This window comes from Lipotes vexillifer, unplaced genomic scaffold (assembly GCF_000442215.2).
Source record: "Lipotes vexillifer unplaced genomic scaffold, Lipotes_vexillifer_v1.1 scaffold639, whole genome shotgun sequence".
Taxonomy (NCBI): domain Eukaryota; kingdom Metazoa; phylum Chordata; class Mammalia; order Artiodactyla; family Lipotidae; genus Lipotes; species Lipotes vexillifer.
In genome coordinates this window covers 3,789,874-3,809,456 of record NW_006786377.1, presented here as the reverse complement: position 1 = coordinate 3,809,456, position 19,583 = coordinate 3,789,874, and the positions used below count along the sequence as shown (strand labels likewise).

Genomic DNA, 19,583 nt, shown 5'->3' with positions numbered 1-19,583 from the left:
CAAAAAAAAAAAAAAAAAAAAAAAAAAAAAAGAGAGGGTTGTCAATGTGATATTGGTCTTCCCAAGTCCAAGTAAGGATGCCAATGTGCCCCACAAATTCCACTGTAATCATCCATCAATGGAGGCAGGAAGGAAAGAGTAGTGTGAGAGGAGGCTCAAGACCAGGCAGGGGTACTTCCCTGGCGGTCCAGTGGCTAAGACTCCATGCTCCCAATGCAGGGGGCCCGGGTTCGATCCCTGGTCAGGGAACTGGATCCCACATGCTGCAACTAAAGATCCCGCATGTCGCAACAAAGATCTCGCGTGCCGCAACTAAGAGCCAGAGCAGCCAAAAACATAAATAGAATAAATTAAAAAGAAAAAGACCAGGCAGGGTCTTAGGAGCTAGAAGATCTGTCTACTCCTAACAAGCATGAGAAGCTGTAGAAAGATTTTAGGATTTTAAGACTGGGGGTATATGTGATGTGATGAGATGTGATCTGATGTATGTTTCAAAGAGTTCAACCTGGCAGCACAGAGGACAATAAGTTGGAAGGATCCAGAGTAGGGGGGACACCAGTTAAGAAGCAGTTGTAGTCATCAAAGCAAAACCTGATGGTGACCTGGACCCAGCTGGTGGTGGTGAAGAGTAGGTGAACCTGAGAGATAGTTAGAAGGTAGTATCTCCAGAATGTGGTGATTGACTGAGTACAGGGGTGACAGGGAAAAAGGCACTGAGGAGACTTCTGACTTTACAAGGGGATGGAAGTCTCCCTGAGACAGACCCTGTTTGGGAGGAAGACAGGATTTAGAGAAAACGATCCTGAGCTTGGTCGTGGACACATGGAGAGTTGGGAGGAGCCTTGGTGACCTCTAGTGGAAATATTAAATAAACAGCTAGGGTTCAGAAGAGAGGTCTGGGTGATAAAACATATGAGTCATCTGCTTAAGCACCAGTTGGAGCCACCGCGTGGAGAGAATTGCCTGGAGAGAATAAGAGAGAATAAGCATCCAGGGGCTGGACCTGGAGGAGCCCTGGAACCGAGCAGCTGGTTGCAGGTAGAGCAAGACAACCAACGAAAGAAACAAAGGCATATCTCAGAAGAGAATGGGGGTGCTTCCCTGGTGGTGCAGTGGTTGAGAGTCTGCCTGCCGATGCAGGGGACTCGGGTTCGTGCCCCGGTCCGGGAAGATCCCACATGCCGCGGAGCGGCTAGGCCCGTGAGCCATGGCCGCTGAGCCTGCGCGTCCGGAGCCTGTGCTCCACAACAGGAGAGGTCACAACAGTGAGAGGCCTGCGTACAGCAAAAGAAAAAAAAAGACGAGAAGGGGGTAAAGCAGAAGAGGCTGCACCGTGGAAGCCTCGGGAGGAAGGCAGCCAAAGCTGCTCTGAGGGGCCAGTGAAGCCTGAAAACATCCCTCAGACTTCATGAGTGGAGGTCAGCGGCATTTTGCTGGAGAGGGAGACAGGTACATAGAGTTGAGATACTGAGAATGCAGACACAATGGGGCTCGGCCACGGCCTGGCCTCAAGACTAGCTCACCCCATGCTCACAACTTCCCCCCAGCCACCGGCACTCCCTCAGCCCTTTGTCCTGACCATGCATCTCCCTTCACTCCCATCACAGGGCCTTTGCACCAACTATTTCCACTCCTCTCAGCCCAGCTCATTCCTCCTTCGGCTTCATCGTCACTTCCTCAGGAAAAGCATCCCCTCGCCTCTAAACCCCATCAGATTCCCCTGTTAGGAGTCCTCACAGCACCATCCTTGTCCTTCCTGGCACTTATCACAGTTGGACATGCACACTCCCCCACGGGATGAATTGGGCCTCCCCCTTTCTAGAGCATAGGTTCCTGTGGCTGCCCGTCGTTCCCAGCACCTAGCATGGTGGTGCCTGATAATTGGTAAGGGCTCAACAAAAACATGCTGAAGAAATGAATGACTGAGAAGAAACAGGTCTTATGAGCAGCCGGAAGAGAAGCAACCCAGGCACAGGGAAGGGTTGGCTGGAAGGACCCTGGTGCAGGAAAGGCTTGCGTGTCTAGGGACTGAAAAGAGGACAGTGTGGCTGCAACCCGCGGAGCAGGCGAAGGGGAGGTGGGAGGGGCAGGGCTGGGTGCTTAGAGAGCCAAGGGTCCCCATGACCCTCGCATCCTCTCCACGTCCCGGCAAGGCCAACACATCAGACCTTCACATTTGTGCTTTTTTCTCTTGTGCGTGGCTTCTTCCATTACTTTCTCAGAGAGGATTAGGATAGGCCCAGGTTTATAAAGTAAAAAAGGGAGACTTAGAAAGGCTAATCAGGGGCTTCCCTGGTGGCGCAGTGGTTGAGAATCTGCCTGCCAATGCAGAGGACACGGATTCGAGGCCTGCTCTGGGAGGATCCCACATGCCGCGGAGCAACTGAGACCGTGAGCCACAGTTACTGAGCCTGCGCGTCTGGAGCCTGTGCTCCGCAACAAGAGAGGCCGCGACAGTGAGAGGCCCGCGCAGGGCGATGAAGAGTGGCCCCCGCTTGCCACAACTAGAGAAAGCCCTCGCACAGAAACGAAGACCAACACAGCCATAAATAAATAAATAAATAAAATTAAAAAAAAAAAGAAAACATCATGAAGTCTTAGTATATGACACCATATGGTAAGAAGTCATTAATTCTTTAAAAAAAAAAAAAAAGAAACGCTAATCAATGGTGTTAGAAGTTGGGCTTTGTGGAGATTCAAGAGAACTCTAGATTCCTGTAGCTCCAGTGACGTATCAGAACCAGGCCTCACCCCCCTAGATCTGTAGGGTCTTCCAGCTTAGAGAAAATAGCCCTTTGGCTGTTGTCGCTGAGCTGTGAGGCTTATGCAAACTGTAAGGAGAAAATATCAACAGGGGGACTTCCCTGGTGGCACAGTGGTTAAGAATCTGCCAGGACAGGAATAAAGACGCAGTTATAGAGAATGGACTTGAGGACATGGGTGGGGGGAAGGGTAAGCTGGGACGAAGTGTGAGAGTGGCATGGACATATATACACTACCAAATGTAAAACAGCTAGTGGGAAGCAGCCGCATAGCACAGGGAGATCAGCTCGGTGCTTTGTGACCACCTAGAGGGGTGGGATAGGGAGGGTGGGAGGGAGACACAAGAGGGAGGGGATATGGGGATATATGTATACATATAGCTGATTCACTTTGTTGTACAGCAGAAACTAACACACCATTGTAAAGCAATTATACTCCAATAAAGATGTTTAAAATAAGAGTTTGTAGTAAATGTAATTTCATCATGTAGAATTATATTATCTACTTAATCCATTATTACTGAACATTTAGGTTATTCCCAGTCTTTTGCCATTATAAATAATGACATAGTTAACACCTTTGTGCATAAAACTCTACTTGTATTTCAAAATTATGTCGTGAGGATAGATTCCCTCAAATTAGAATTACTAGGTCAAGGAACATGAGTACTTTTATTAAGGGTGTTGATACATATTGCTAAATTATCTTACGGAGAGATTGTACCGATTCACATTCCCACCAGTGGTGTATTAGAGTATTGCGTCATTTCAACAGTTTGGTAATTTTATTGGCAAATAATGAAACCTTGCTTTAATTTCCTTTTTTTTTTTTTTTTTTTTTGCGGTACGCGGGCCTCTCACTGTTGTGGACTCTCCCATTGCGGAGCGCAGGCTCCGGACGCACAGGCTCAGCGGCCATGGCTCACGGGCCCAGCCGCTCCGTGGCATGTGGGATCTTCCCGGACCGGGGCATGATCCCGCGTCCCCTGCATCGGCAGGCGGACTCTCAACCACCGCGCCACCAGGGAAGCCCTAATTTGCATTTGTTGTTTACTGATGAGATTGAACGTTAAAAAAATATATGTTCATTAGCTATTGTTTTTTCTCTGTGAATTTTCTATTCATGTTCTTTGCTTATTTTTCTATTGCATATCTTTGGGGATGTCTGTTTTTTCTTTTACTTGTAAAAACACTTACCTATTAACGATATTAAGCTTTTGTCATATTATTGCCAGGGTTTTTTCTAGTTTTGTTGGACATGTAATTTTACAATTCTTGATATGCAGAAGTTTCAGATTTTTACATATTTAAGTGTACCAATCTTTTTCTTTGCAGTTTCTTTTTTTTTTTAAACTGAGTTTAGAACATTATTACTGATTCAAGGATATGATAATCAACTTTGTTTTCTTTAGTTTTATGACTGTTTTTCATATTTATCTTCTTAGTATTTTAGAATTTGTTTTGTGGTAGAATGTAACATGCAGCTCTAAGCAATTTTTCTCTTTCAAAGTAGATAGTTGGATGCTGTACACAATTGATTGAATAACCCAATTTCTTTCCCATTGACTGGTGGCCCTTTCTTCATCTTATATTACTTTCTTATGTAGTCAAGGGTCTATTTCTGGGGCATTTCTTCTCCAATGGTTTGTGGTTTTTGTTCTCAAGTAATACATTGTTTTAATTATCAGCAATAATACTGCTTTTATATCTTCTTTTCCTACAGTTAAGATAATAAGGGTATTTCTTTTCCTACAGTTAAGATAATAAGGGTATTTCTAATTCAGTATTTTTAGTTAGACTAGGATTTTTTTTAGAAGAGTGTCTAATAAAAATGGTAATAGTAAAAAAAAACCCACAAAAAATAAAAGAATCCACCTGCCAATGCAGGTGACACAGGTTCGATCCCTGGCTCTGGAAGATCCCACATGCCACGGAGCAACTAAGCCCGTGTACCACAGCTACTGAGCCTGGGCTCTAGAGCCCACGAGCCACAACTACTGAAGCCCGTGCACCTAGACCGTGCTCCGCAACAAGAGAAGCCACTGCAATGAGAAGGCCGCGCACCGCAACAAAGAGCAGCCCCCACTCGCCGCAACTAGAGAAAGCCCACGTGCAGCAACGAAGACACAACACAGACAAAAACAAAAACAAACAAATAAATAAATTTACAAAAAAAAAAATCAATGGGGCCGTCTGTGGTAAAGAGGAAGAGGAAATGGAAAGTTAGTCCCTTCGGCCCCAGCAGAAGTTGCGAAACAAGGAGACGGAGGGAGAATGAGGGGCCACTCACAGCGTCCTTACCCTGCCCTCCAGGCCTGCCCCACTCGCTGAGCCATGAGGGGACGGGAGGGCTGGTGACACCGCGATGGATGTGAACAGGAGGCTGAAGGTTTGTCTCTCAGCACAGCCTGGGCCTGTCGCAAGCCTCTCAGAGAAATCGTGGTTTCAGCGGGTGCAGCCTCCCACAGGGCTGCAGAGCTGCCGTGGAGGAAAGTGGCGGATAGGTGAACTGGAAGCGACACCCCTGGATCCCTTGCTTCCCCAGGCCTGGAGGATTTCACGCAGCCTGGGAATGGACAGCACTTTAAGCCAGCATGGTTCCCCAAAAGGCCAAATGGGACAGATGACCCTCTCTGTTGACCATTCCAGAAGCCAGGCCAGCCCATTGCTCTGCAGAGGAGCCCGGTGAGCGTCCCAGACCCCTCTGCCAGGCAACACCAGGTCTCAAAAGCCTCCAGATGCCATTTGGGAGAGGGGCAGGGGAATGGAGAGGAAACACGAAGCCTGAGTCCTCCAGAAGACAGAAGACACTGAGCTATCACAGATGGGCAAGTGTAAAGTTTGCTCCTTCCCACTACCTAGAAGGTGGCGAAGAGATTTCATCTATCATAGAAAACAAGGTCTGTGTTCTGTGCACGTTGCAGCAGTGATGTGAACATCTGATGATACCCCGCCCCCGAGCACATGTATCTCTTGGCCGCAGCAAAGTCTTCCCACAGTCTATTCTCAAGAAAACAAATCACCACAATTCTTTTAAAATTTGTTCCTCTGGCATGCCATGTGGCATGCGGGTTGCAGGACCTTAGTTCCCCGACCAGGGATAGAAGCCGGGCCCCCTGCATTGCGAGCGTGCAGTCTTAACCACTGGACCACCAGGGAAGTCCCTAAGATTTGTTTCTTGATTGCTCTCTTTTCTGTGACTACCTATCTGTCTTTAACTGTTCAAAAGCCAACTTTCCACCGCTGATGCCTTTGATGGGTGTGTGACTTGGGGCGGGGGGTGGGAGGTATAAATCACACACCCCTCAGAGGCATCAGGCACCCTATCCCTGTGAGTGGGCAATGGGGAGCAGGGTGACAAGTTCCAGCAACTCTGGAGGCAGGTGGAGGGGAGGCGGTTGGAGGTGCAGAGATTCAGGAAGAGAAGAGCTGAGGAATGAGGCCACCATCAGCTTCATGCAGCAGAAACTGGCCCCACGGCCTCTCTGATACGGGACTCCAAGATGGCAGACCCCCAACCAAGAGGCTCCAAAGGACGGATACGTACCCCCCAGACCAGTGGAAGATGGAGGGAGTGTACATCTTCCCATCAGTGCGGCCAGCATCTTCCCTCTCTCCCTCAGAGGTGCCCTCTCTTCCAGCCTGAATTCCAGGCACAAGGAGGTCGGGCACTGGCCCTGAGAACCCCTAAGTTGGTCTCTCTGGGATGGAGGACTTTTCATTCAGGTCCACCGTTTTGCACACACTCTACCCCAGCCTCATGAGCCTTCTGGTCTCTAGAGATACGAAGGTTATCTATGTTCGGTCCTCGCCATGCCTTTCTTTGCCAACCTCAAAACCCCATCGTGGCTGCCCTAGTCCTGACACAGAAAGCCCTGAGCAATGGCAGGGTTGATGCCGCAAGCAGGGGTCACCTGCTCACCACATGGGGCTCTGTTTCTAGGAGACGGCAGGGCTCTCGGTCAGGTAATAAAGCTCAGCAGTCACCCTGGAAGCCCACACCCCAGGTACAAACGGGAAGAGTACGTTAGCCAGAGGCACCCCTTCCCCTGGGCTTCTTTCTCCTCCACTCGCTCAGCAAGCAGCCGTGAACACCTCCGTCAGAGGGCGCTGTGCTGGGCGCCTGGGGAGCAGTGAACGAGGCAGACCTCACCCCAGCTTCTTGGAGCTCATTCTTAACAGAGTCCTGTGTATCTGACCACTTTGCACATGTGCCTAATTTAATCATTGCAAGAAGCCCTTGAGGAAGTGACCTTGGCCCCATTTCACCCTTGAGGAAACTAAAGCAAAGCCATCTGCTGGCTCGCTGATCTCAGAGCCTAATCTGTTGGGCTGCAAACTCTTCCTTCCCATCTCGATTTATTCCTGCCCCTCACCAGTCTCTGCTCCTGGGACCCAGACAGCAGCTCCTTCGGAGCAAAAATTACCACCTGTCCACAACACTGTAAATCAACTGTGCTCCAATCAAAACTTTAAAAAATTACCAGCTGTTAAAATGCTCGAGCTGGGGGAGGGACCTTAGCGCTTATTAACAGCCACTGAGAACCAGTTTATCAGGCAGAGAGCCGAGCGCCATTCCCGGGGAAAAGGAAACAGGAGTGGTAGGATTTGAACAAAGGGAGGTGGTAACGGAAGTGAGTAGGTACCTGAGGCAAATCCTGCCTGACAGTGTGCCTGGGCAGCCACCATCAGCGCGTAGCCATTTACACTAACTGACAATCTAAGTGAACGCCCCTGTATCATTAACTGTTGCCCAAGAAGTCTCTGCAGAAACCAGCAGACGATCTTATGAAGAGCGAGGCGGTGGTTTGGGGGTGGGACGAGAGGAAAGACAGGCAGTGATTCCTTTGGGGTGTGAGACGTAAACGCCCAACACTGACTGACTCTGTTTCTTACTTGGGGTTAAACTGCAAACACTCTGCACCTGGAGTTTCTAGCCCTTCCACCAAGAGATCTCCCCAGCTCAGGTCAGAGGGGAGACGGGGGTGGACCTCTGAGAGAGGGTGCTCCCTCATCTCATAAAAGGAGAAATGGTGCAGACTTAGGTAGGAACCCAAGGCCAACGTTGGTTGGAGTCCATTCAGAGGCTGAGAGGCAGGTTGGACCCCCAGTCCAGGAGTGTGCCCCCTACACCCACTGAGAGGGACCTGATGAAAACCTCCCGTTGCCAACCTCAGCTCTCTCATCACTGAAGATTTGTTTCTCCAGAATACGCCAGATTCTGTTAAGGTTTTTAAGCGTTTAAAAAGGTAAACAACAACAAGTCAAATAAAAAACCCTGTACACCCCCAAATGAGGAAACACTCAGATGAAACCCTTGTCAAGGCCAGTAAGAGGATGTGAAATTATCAGGTGGTTTTTCCCCAGGCTGAAAGCCTTCAACTCACTCCTTTCCTAAATTTGCCTACAGAACATACACCACTGGTACTTGTCAGTATGTGTGGGTATTTGTGAGTTTGCCAGGCAAGAAAATGTGGCAAGATTCGGCAGCGAGAAACAACATTCTTCCCAAACACCACGACGCAGCTGGTCACATGCTTTCAATGAAAGTCACCTTTATAAAACCTTCTGGACATTTTTCTTAAGGCCAAGCGTACAGCGACTCCAGTGCTCGGCTCACAGCTTCCTCTTTCCTGCACATGCACACATGCACATACACATACGCACACAGCCCTGAAGGTGTAGGGACTGAAAATCCGTCTCTGTGCTGCTAGTCAAGCAGAGCCACCATTCAATGCACATGTGACCTTCTGAGGGTTCCCAACAGGCTGGCAGCTGCAGGAGGGGCATCCTGGCCCCTGGTGAGGGAGAGGGGTCTAGCGTGTCCTGTCTGCAGCGGGCACATCTGGAGCTCATCGTGCCTGGGGAGGACTTTGGGCAGCACAGGCAGGCTCTGGCCCCGGAATAAAAGTCTATGGGGTCAGGGTCTCCCACTCTGAGACCAAAGATACATGGAATTAGCAGCCCAAAGATACACAGTGCTGGGGAAATGGAAAGAGCACTGAATCCAGAGCCTGGCACTTACTGCTCTGGGACCTTTGGCAAGTTACTTACTCTCTCTGAACCTCTGCAGAAGAAGAGACATTCCTTTATAAGAAAAATGCATTTATTTCTTTCACACATGCATAAAATAATCACCCTGAATCCTAGAATGTTAGAGATGAAAAACTGCATAAGATTATTATTATTCAGTCCAACCTCTTACCTGTATAAACAGGGCTCAAAAAAGTCAAGTGACTCTATTTACCACAGCCAGGTCATGGAAGCAACCTAAATGCCCATCGAAAGACAAATGGATAAAGAAGATGTGGTACATGTATACAATGGAATATTACTCAGCCACAAAAAGGAACGAAATTGGGTCATTTGTAGAGACGTGGATGGACCTAGAAACTGTCATACAGAGTGAAGTAAGTCAGGAAGAGAAAAACAAATATCGTATAGTAACGCATATATGTGGAACCTAGAAAAATGGTTCAGATGAACCGGTTTGCAGGGCAGAAATAGAGACACAGATGCAGAGAACAAACGTATGGACACCAAGGGGGGAAAGTGGGGGGTGGGGTAGTGGGATGAACTGGGAGATTGGGACTGACATGTATACACTAATGTGTATAAAACATATAACTAATAAGAACCTCCTGTATAAAAAAAATTAAATTTAATTAAAAAAAATTTTTTTAAAAAGGTCAGGTGACGCAGGCGGAGGTCACACAGTAGGTAAGCTGAGGAGCTACAGCTGTACCGTCCATTATGCAGACACTCACCACATGTGGCTGTTTACACTTCAAGTTAATTCAAAAGAAATAAAATTGGAAATTCAGCTCCTCTGCCACACCAGCCACATTTCCAGTGCTTGGCAGCCCCATGTAGCAAGCGGCCACCATATGGACCACCAGATGCGGGTAAAGAACTTTCTATCCTAACAGGGAGCTGCTCTATTGGGCAGCCCTAGGCTAGAGGTCAGAACTCAGATCTTGGGACTCTTAAGCCCTATGTTCTGTCCCCTGCTCCTGACCTCCCCAGCTTCCTATGTGAAATACAAGGATTTCTGCAGAACTACAGACAAGCATGAGGTCTGCTTCCCAGGTCCCAATCTCACACGCCCACCACTGCAACTTAGAATTCACATTGAAGTTGACCCACCACTTAGGAAATGATAAATGAAGCCATTGCTCCTGCTTGTAAGAACCAAATAGACTCCTTTTGTTGTTACAGTGAGGAGATGGGAGGATTTTGGAATTGGGTGGTATGGTCCTTTTGAAAAGACTTGAACAAGATGTGTGCTCCGAACAAATACATTCCCACTTATTTTAAAAAGCACTTGGCCAGTGACCCTCACTGCCGATCTCCAGAGAGCAGCCACCCCAGGCCTACTGGGTTTAGCCACTACAAATAGACTTGGGCTACACATTCTGAGGCTCTGGGGAGAGGAGCCCATGGAAACTTCTAGACTGATGGTATGGTCAGAGCACAAGGATGGAGGCCAGGGTCTGATGGAGCCAGTGTTGATCTTGGCCAAAAGCCCTTCTAGGCCCTTCCTGTGCTTTTTTCTCTCTCAACTCAGATGGTCAGAGGCAAGGACAGATAACCCCCTCTCACATTCTCTGTGCTAATGGAGAGGCTTAGCGCCCTCCCGTAAAGCATGACATTATCTAGAACTGCTCATACTACATCAGTGGTTCTTTACGTTTCGGGGATCACAGACCTTCTAAGTAGCTATTGGAAGCTGTGGATCTTCTCCCAAGGGAACCAATATATGTATACAGATTCTATGTTTTGTAAATCATTTCAGGCCACTGCTGGCTTTGAAGATGGAAGGGGCTATAAGCCAAGGAATGCAGGTGGCCTCCAGAAGCTGGAAAAGGCAAGAAAACATATCATCCCCTAGAGCTTCCAGAAAGGAACACAGCTCTGCCGACACCTTGATTTCAACTCAGGGAGACCCAGGCCAGACTTCTGACCTCCAGAACTACGAGACAATACATTTGTGCTGTTTTAAGTCACTACATTTGTGTGGTGATTTTGATATAGCAGCAATAGAAACTAATACAGATTTTTTTGGTCTTTAAAGATCCACTGAAACACAACTTCCCAAAGATAATGAGAAAAAAAAACATGGCTGAAAAGTCAGGCTCTTGTTCTCTGTGAGCAAAGGCAGACACAGTCCCAGGCTCCAGGGGACAAAGCCACAGTCAGCAAGTCGGCAACAGGCACCCTATAGGATGCTGCTGCCAACAGAAGACATGCTTCTCACCTGCTCAGGGCAGAAAGGACATGCATCCCAACCTGTCTTTTAGGCTCCTCCCCACTCCTTCCAGAACCAGACAGCACATGAAGCAGCAGCATCTTCAAAAACAGAGAATGGCAATGCCTGCGATACTACAAAACCTCAGCGAAGGAGAATTTTCAGAAACCATGTTTCTGAGGTTAACTGAGTTTTGAGGTCAGCAGATAACGAGTAGACACCATGCTGGGTTTCAATAATCTGGCCCCTCTAAAGATGCGCCCCACACTGGGAGCTATCCTTTACAAACGAGGATCTGGCAGAGCCTGAGGTCAGGGGTCCTCTTGAAACTCTGGTTGGAGGACACAGGAGGTGTTATTGTAGGAGAAGGAGCAGGGGTGGATCTGAACATCAGACCCCAATCCTCTCCCAGACGTGCCTTTGAACAAATTAAGTCCCACCATCAGGGAGCTGTGAAATTTCTCTTTTTGTTACTAACTAAGGGGATGCAGGGGGGCAGGGGAGGGGATGTTTGTGTATATGTGCATATATGTACATACACACCCTGAGAACACACACAAATACATGTGTTCTAGGTATCTGAGGTCGTTTTTAGGCAGCACAAGTCTGAAAGAATTCACGTTCTGACACACACATGTTCATAATAAGCCTGAGAGATGGTTTCCATTTGTAAGCCACAGACTAATTACAATTGTAGGAGGTGAGTGCGGGGTGGGACTAAATAGATTTACCCAGAACACGTCTAGGTCATGTGCAAATAGAGGACGTGGTTTAAATGTGAATTCCAAGCAGCAACAGAGACTTTCATCAAAAGAAAACCCTCCACCATCACCCTATTGTAGCCGTTCCTAAAAAACGTCTGCTCCCTAGGGCCTCCCTGGTGGTCCAGCGGCTAAGACTCTGCACTCCTAGTGCAGGGGGCCTGCTTTCGATCCCTAGTCAGGGAACTAGATCCCACATGCCACAACTGGGAGTTGGCATGCCGCAACTAAGATCCCACACGCCAGAGCACACATGGCAACGAAGATCCTGCGTGCTGCAGCTGAGACCTAGTGCAGCCAAATAAATAGATAAATAGTTAAAAAAAAAAAAAAAAAAGTCTGGTCCCCAAAGAGAGAGAACGCTTTCCTGTAGCACCTGAAGCAGTTATTTTACCCTGCAGCCATTCTGCACTTTTGATCTGGAATCGGAGAGCTCGTATAATCTTAGGACTGGAAAGGTCTTCGATTTAAGCAATATCATCTTACTTTAAATACAAGCCAGGGACTTCCTTGGCGGTCCAGTGGTTAAGATTTTGCCTTCCAATGCAGGGGGTGCGGGTTCGATCCCTGGTAGGGGAGCTAAGATCTCACATGCCTCACAGCCAAGAAACCAAAACAGAAGCAATATTGTAACAAATTCAATAAAGACTTTAAAAATGGTCCATATCGAAAAAAATCTTTACATGTTAACCCATGTCTTTCTACCGATGTCCAGAGGAAGAGATGCCTCATCCAGAGCAGGCAGAGGCCAGGCCCCTCTCAGAGCCCAGCAGACTTTCTTCCTAGGATGCTCAGAACCTACTGGATTCTTAAAAATCCCTTTAACTCCCCCAGAGACCTTGAATTAAGCAGAATTTCAGAGTCTCATCTATCTGGTGCCTCCACAGAGCATGTGTGAGAATGCCTTAGAGACCGGAGGACCAGCTCCTAGGCCCCAGGGAAAAGGCAGGGCTCCATTGCCTATTGACATAATCAAGCCCAGGGAGACTTGGCTGGCTAAAACTTGAATGAACGCTTGAATGAACTTGTCCTACACACCAAGCAGGGCATATTGGAACTACCCTCAAGCCTGGGCCATCTTGAGTTAACCTTTCCACACTTCTGTCCTGCAGCGCCCAATCCAAAGTGAGCCCAGGGACTTCCCTGGTGGCGCAGTGATTAAGACACCCCCCCCCTCCCACCACAGTGCAAGGGGGCCAGGTTCGATCCCTGGTCAGGGAACTATAGATCCCACATGCATGCCTCAACTAAGGAGCCTACCTGCTGCAACTAAGACCTGGCGCAACCAAATAATAAAATTTTTTTTTAAATTTAAAAACAAACAAACAAAAATTTTCAGGGAAAACCACTCAGCCTGTCAGCCAAAGAATACCATTGACGCATTCAGTGCCGATAACACTGCTATTCTCCATCCACCGCGGCTCAGCTTTTGGAAAGGGACGTGCGTCTATTTGTAGTTGTGAGTGACCGACTTCCTATGGCTCTGCCCTTTGCTGGGCTGCAGCTAAGCCAAACAGTAAAATAATGCGCTTGTTTGGGCAAAGCCTCCTCCGTGCCCAGTGCGGAGTGTGGGTGAGGCTGCAGATCTTCTCTCTCAGCTGAACTTGGCCTCTCCAGGAAAGATGAGTTGGGGCGCGAAGCTCTCATCACCGAAACACACGAAGATGCCAATACACCAGTATAACACTGCCTCTAGAGCTCAGGGGCTACAAGCACACCTCGCGCGCCCAGCTAGGGAGCCACTCCACCACCAGGGCCGCCACCAGCACGGCTCACAACCCCCAGCAGGGGGCTTCCAGCGCGGTTCAAGTATTCCGTTTTCCCATTTGCTTCTCATAACCTTGCGGGGAGCAGAAGAGCTCTCTCTTGACCTGTGTCACAGAGGAGGAAGCTTGAGATACCCCGGCTTTCCCAGAGTCACACAGCTGGTCAGGGACAGACACCAGACCGGGAGCCGTGCTCACCAAGGCCCAGCTCTAGGCTCTTCCCCGATTATCCCTGAGTTAGTACGATAAAAGCTGCCGTTTGTTGAACACTTACTTTGTGTCAGCACTGCCCTAGGCACTTCTGTGCAGCTCCAGTTCTTACAATTACCTTCTACGGAGGTTGTAGACCAACTTTACAGGTGGAGGGAGTGAGGCTCAGAGGGGTTAACTGACTTAGTGAAGGCCACACAGCTACTGAGGGATGGAATGGGGATTCCAAGGCCCATCCATGGGCTCCAAAGCTCCTCGGACAGACCCACCGAGAAGAGGGGCAGTTCTCCCCGCCCGCGGCTAGGGGACGAAGAAAGCTACCTCATTGCCACGTTGCTGCCGTCGATCACTATGGGTCGCAAGGAACTGGCTGGGCCTCCTCTGTCCTCTTCCGGGTCCGCCCTCAGCCCGCGCTGGGCAGAGTTAGGGTTCCCACAGGAGCCCCTGGGAACAAGCAGGGGCGCGGCGCTGCCCTCGTGGGCGCTGGGCCGGCTGCCCGTCTTGATCAGCTCCTGCAGCACGTCGTTGACCAGGGCGTCCTCGCCCAGCTTGCCCAGCACCCTGACCACATCCTCCCGGCCGTAGCCCAGCTTCTGGAAGAACTCCATCTTGCTCAAGCGCTCCATGCTGTACCAGCTGGGCCCCCGTGAGGGTCCTGCCGCCGGCCTCTTCCTGGCAGAGCCCTACCGGCATGAGCTAGAGAGAAAAGGCATCCATCAGGTGTTTCCTGGGCAGAGGAGGTGAATTATGGGTGCTCTCTCCCCCCGCTTATCTGTCAGGAAGTCACGTCGGGGCCTTGTCCCCTGAGGAGTTTCAGTGGCTCAGTGTGCTTGAAGAGCCGCGATGCAACCACGGTGCCTGTACTAGTGGCTCTCCCAGGCCTTCACCCCATTCCCGGTCCCCGCAAGGGGGCCAGAGGGACCCAGAGCCGCTGAGCAGGCCACCCAGCCCTGGGGACATTTGTAAACAGGCCAAAGAAATGTTTTTGAGGCTCTGCTATGGCTGAATTGTTTCTTCCCCCAAATTCATATGTTGAAGCCCATCCCCCAGACCCCCAGTATGTGACTATTTGGAGATAGGGTCTTTACAGAGGTGATTAAGGTAAAAGGAGGTCAGTGGAGTGGGCCCTAATGCAATAGGACTGGTGTCCACATAAGAAGAGGAGATTTGGACACAGTTGGGTACAGAGGGAAGGCCATGCGAAAGCACAGGGGAAAAAGGCCAGCTAAGGAGAGAGGCCTCAGAAGAAACCAGCCCCACCGACACTGTGATCTCCGGCTTCTGGCCACCTGAACTGTGAGGAGGTGATGATAATAATAATAGTAATAATAATTATAATAATAAATTAAAAATTTTAAAGTATACCTATAAAGTCATCCCTTGGTATTGGGGGCAGGGGCAGGCTCCAGGACCCCTGCAGATACCAAACTCTGTGGATGCTCAAGTCCCTCATATAAAATGCCTTAGTATTGCATACAACCTAAGCATATCCACTGGTATAGTTTAAAGCCTCTCTAGATTACTTATAATACCTAATACAATGTAATGCCATGTAAATAGTTGCCAGAGCATGGGAAATTTAAGTTTTGCTTGAATGGCCCAGGTCTCAGGCTTTGGGAACTCTTTGAGTTTGGTTAGCTGTTCAGGGGGAACGGGGGTTAGCCAAAACAGAGGAAGCAGCAGCAGATACAGATTCCCCCTTCCTCCGTGGGTCAGTCTTGCCCCTCAGCCAGGCCCCACCAGGCCAGGAAGGAGGACAGGTGGCACGACAGCTTCTCTAGGGCCACAGCAGGTGAGGGGCTCAGCCTTCCAGGGCCTGGGTCTGGGAAATTTCTGGGATTTTTTTTTCGAATATTTTGAATCCACAATTGGTTGAATTCGAGGATATGGAGGGCCGATTGTATACATATTATACGTGCATAAAATAAATGCCAAGTCTGTGGTATTTTGTCATGGCAGGCCTGGCAAACTAATACAGCTCCTCGGCTTAAATAGGGGAAAACGCCCCTGGGTGAATTCTATTCCCAGAAACACAACGCTCTGACCTAAATTCAGTTCTGTGCACTGGCACAGCTTTCCCTAGCAATGAACTCAGATCGTACTGAACCTCTAAAATAGAAGGTCCTAACCCAAATTTGATCCTTTCTAATCAGCCATCACTGCCTGGCCTACACCTTTGGGGTAGTGTTGGGCAGTGGGCTGCAACCTGCCAGACGTTCACAAGAAAAAGATGACTGAGCCAAAGGGGACACTCTGGACAGACTGGGTTCCTCTCTCTTTTCTACTCACAGAGACCTATATCTTTCAAAAAGCCTTTTAAAATATAGAAATAATCATGAAAATATATTATATTGAGTGTGAAAAATTGAAGCAATGTACAAGTATAGCAAATAAAAAGATATAAAGTCTCTTCTACATACCCCAAATCCCACTTGCCTCTCCTGTCTCCTTCTAGAGTTTTTTCTATGCATTTACTTGCATACCTAATAGATACACACATATACTGTTTAAGGGAGGTGATTTTCACATAAATAGTATCATTCTGGACTTATTGTTTAGCAACTTACTTTTCTTACTAAAAAGGCATTTTGGAAAGCTTTCCCTGCCGGTTTACCTGTTCTGCTGCCCACCGTAACCCCAGCATTTAGAACAGTGCCTGGCACAGCTGAATCTCGATTCATATTTGTTGAATGAATGAATGAATGAATGGTGTTTATCCATAGGCCAAATGACAGAAATTTAGATGGTCTTCGACCTTTCCCTGTTACACTTCATGCTCAGCGCACATTCACACACATCTATCATTTCACCTCATCCTCTCCTCAGTATCACAGGTTCTTTATCCTCAGTTCCTAGTCTCTTGCTGGAATCCTTTGCAACATTCCCTCTTCTGGGTTCCCAGCATGGCCGCCGCCTCTCCTGCAGGGTCTCTCCCTGTAGTGCTGGAACCCAAGCAGGACTCACAATGCCTGGGGCTGGCAGGTCAAGGGCATTTGTAAGCCAACCTCCTAGAAGTAGAGGTCTCTGCTGCAGCCTCCACTTGTCAGCTCCCACCCACCTGGCCCACTGACTGCTGCAACACCAAAACTGCCCCCAAGGTCACCGTGACATCCTAACTGCCAAATCCAACAGCACCTTCACACTCCTCGCCTTAGGCAAACTCTCTGCGACTTTTGACTCTGTGGACCACTCCCTTCCTTGTGATTTTTAAATCCAAAAATTTTGGACCATCTCCTTCTTGAAACTCTCTTCTCCCTTAGGTTGTACAACTTGGCCTGGGTCTCCTCCTAAGTCTTTCCAGCTCTTTCCTTAGCCTCTGCTCCCTTGTTCAATGTCAGGGCCCTGCCCAGGCCATCTTCCCTCCCCTTCATGCCCTCCACCAGCCCCTAGATCAATGAGCACACAACTGCACTTCTGGCTCAGAGCTCTTGCTAAGCACCAGGCACACATAGCTGTAAATCCAGGAGATAAATGCCCTGCAGGCTATTCGGTAAAGTGCTGTGGGAACTCAGAATGCTGTCACTCACCAGGCATTTGCTGAGCCCGCTTCAGTGGTTCTCAAAGTGGGGTCCATGGGGAGCCCAAGACCCTTTCAGGGAGTCTTTAAGGTAAAAACTATTTCCATAATAATGCTTAGGTGTAATTTGGGGTTTTTTCACTCTCATCCTCTCATGAGCGTACCATAAAGTATCCCAGAGGCTACGTGTCGCTGTGATATTGTGACAGCTTGAATGTGGAAGCAGATATGAGAAGCAAGTGGTCGTCTATTAAACTGGCTATTAAAGAGATTTGCAAAAAATGTAAATCAGTGCCAGTCTTCTTACAAATTTTGGGGGGTTTGGAAAAGAGTTCTTTTTCATAAAATACATCATTTATATTAATATAATTGGTTTATTCTGATTTTAAAATAAATGAATATTTTTAAATTTCATAGTTTTAGTTTCTAGTAAGGTACATATGCATAGATAGCTATAGTTCACATAAGCAAAATTTCTTTGGGGTCCTTAATAGTGGATGTCAAACCCTTCAGCATGAGAGGCAAGGCCTCTCTCAACGGCTGCAACCCCTTCTCCAGTCTTGATGGCCACGTACCTCTAGTCCAGTCTCACCTTTTTCCTGACCAGTGGCCAGTCCTTTTCTCTCAGGAAGGTTGTTGCCTTGGGCCGGGGTCCAGCTTTGGCCCAATGTCCACAGAGGAAGGGGACACTCACCCGCCCGGCAGGCAGGCCTCACACCAGGGATTGTTCACTGTCCCTGAAAGACCCTGGTCTCTCAGGCCTGGAGGCCTCCCCTCGGGCCCTTCCCACTGCGGAGCGCCCCTCCTCCACCAGACCGAACCCCACTGTCACCTCCTCCGAGAAACCTTCCCAGTCCTGGCGGCCCCAGTCGCTCCCACCTCCACCCCTCCCTGCGTACGCCTGCTCTGTAGCACTTATTTGGGTTTGGAAGAGAGAGAGAAGGGAGGCTTGAGAGGACGGGTGGAAGAAAGAAAAGAGGGAGGGAACACAAACGAGAGAAAAGGAAAGAGAAGAAAGACAGTACAGGCAACACGAACGTAAAAGTCTGTATTCACATTGTTCTTGGTTTCCACGTCACTTTCTTGTAGAGACTCTTACTTGAACTTCCCATCATCCCTGGTGGTTAGACACGGTAGATAAAAGTACTCCCTTCTCACAGATGAAGAAACTGAGGTTCAGAGTGGTACAGAGTAAAGGCTATACAGCTACTAAATGGCAGAGATTGACCATAAGTAGATGCCCAAAATAAGGGGTTGCTTTGAGTTGTGTTCAGGACGGAGGCAACACCTTGCCATCACAGAAATGGAAAAACCAAAATACGCCTGTGTCAGGTGACTTCTCTTGGGTCACCAAGTAACAGCTATGAGGAGAGTCCACATTTGTTTTGTGACTTTGCGTTCTGGTATGACAGAAACATGAACATTTTCATACTGAAAAAACTTGGCCCTTTCCCCTGGGGCGGGGGAGAGGGAGTGGGACCCTGACCTTGGCAGCTCCCCACAGAACCCTCAAGTTTCAACAGGGCTCCTTTTCTGAGCAGAATTCTGAAAGGCTATGTGTGGGACAGGAGGGCTGTTTTTACACGAAATTAACTGAAAGAATTCACCTACTTCAGAGGCATCCCCCCCCCCACCCTTGAGACTTTAAAATAACTTCGTTTCCTCATAAAATTTCCAAATAAGGGAGAACACGGGGGTGGGAGGCTGCTCTCCGCAGCCTTAGGTCACAACCCTCCCCCTTCAGCTGTGTTGGCCCTTGAGCTGCACCACTGCCAGCAGCTACTTTTTCCTTTCTATTTTTAAGACCTGAAAGTATGAACAATTTCATCTTAGTTTTCTTCCTCAATCTTGACTGGAAGTCACAAACAGCACAGATGATTAGTGACACTTTGAAAATCTTCCCAGGTCTCCTGAGCTCTGACAACGGTCAGTGTGGCACGCTGCTCTGAGCTCAGTGTCAAGGCCGTGGAGGTGGGTTCAGGACCTGACAGAACAGCAGGAAAGGAAGGGAGGGACACCTCACAAGTGGAACAACGGGGGTCAGATCAGGTCTTCTAGAATCAGCCAATCCAGAGGGAGGGGCTCTGGGCTGAAAAGGCTGTAACCTCTGGCTGGAAGAGCCCCTAAGGAAAAAAATAAATGAGAAACAGAAGAATGAGAAAATGAGAGGGATAAGAGCTGTAGAGAAACAGCAGCTCACATGGGCACTGTGTTTTCTAGTTACAAGTGCCTGCTGTATGTCACCTTTGGAAAAATCCCAAAGTCCCAGGGACATGGAAAGAGTTCCTCACGTTGCAGGTGACAAGACTGAGGGAAAGA

The 19,583-nt window shown here is 48.6% G+C and overlaps 1 protein-coding gene across 1 annotated transcript in view; it reads right to left on the bottom strand.

Moving 5' to 3' along the window:
• Positions 1 to 14,420, bottom strand: part of ZC3H12D (zinc finger CCCH-type containing 12D) — a 25,470-nt gene extending 11,050 nt beyond the window's left edge. The window contains exon 1 of the mRNA XM_007458770.1: positions 14,069 to 14,420. Coding sequence (XP_007458832.1) covers positions 14,069 to 14,373 — 305 coding nt within the window. The 5' untranslated portion in view covers positions 14,374 to 14,420. The remainder of the gene's footprint in view (positions 1 to 14,068) is intronic.
• Between the last annotated feature and the right edge of the window lie 5,163 nt (positions 14,421 to 19,583).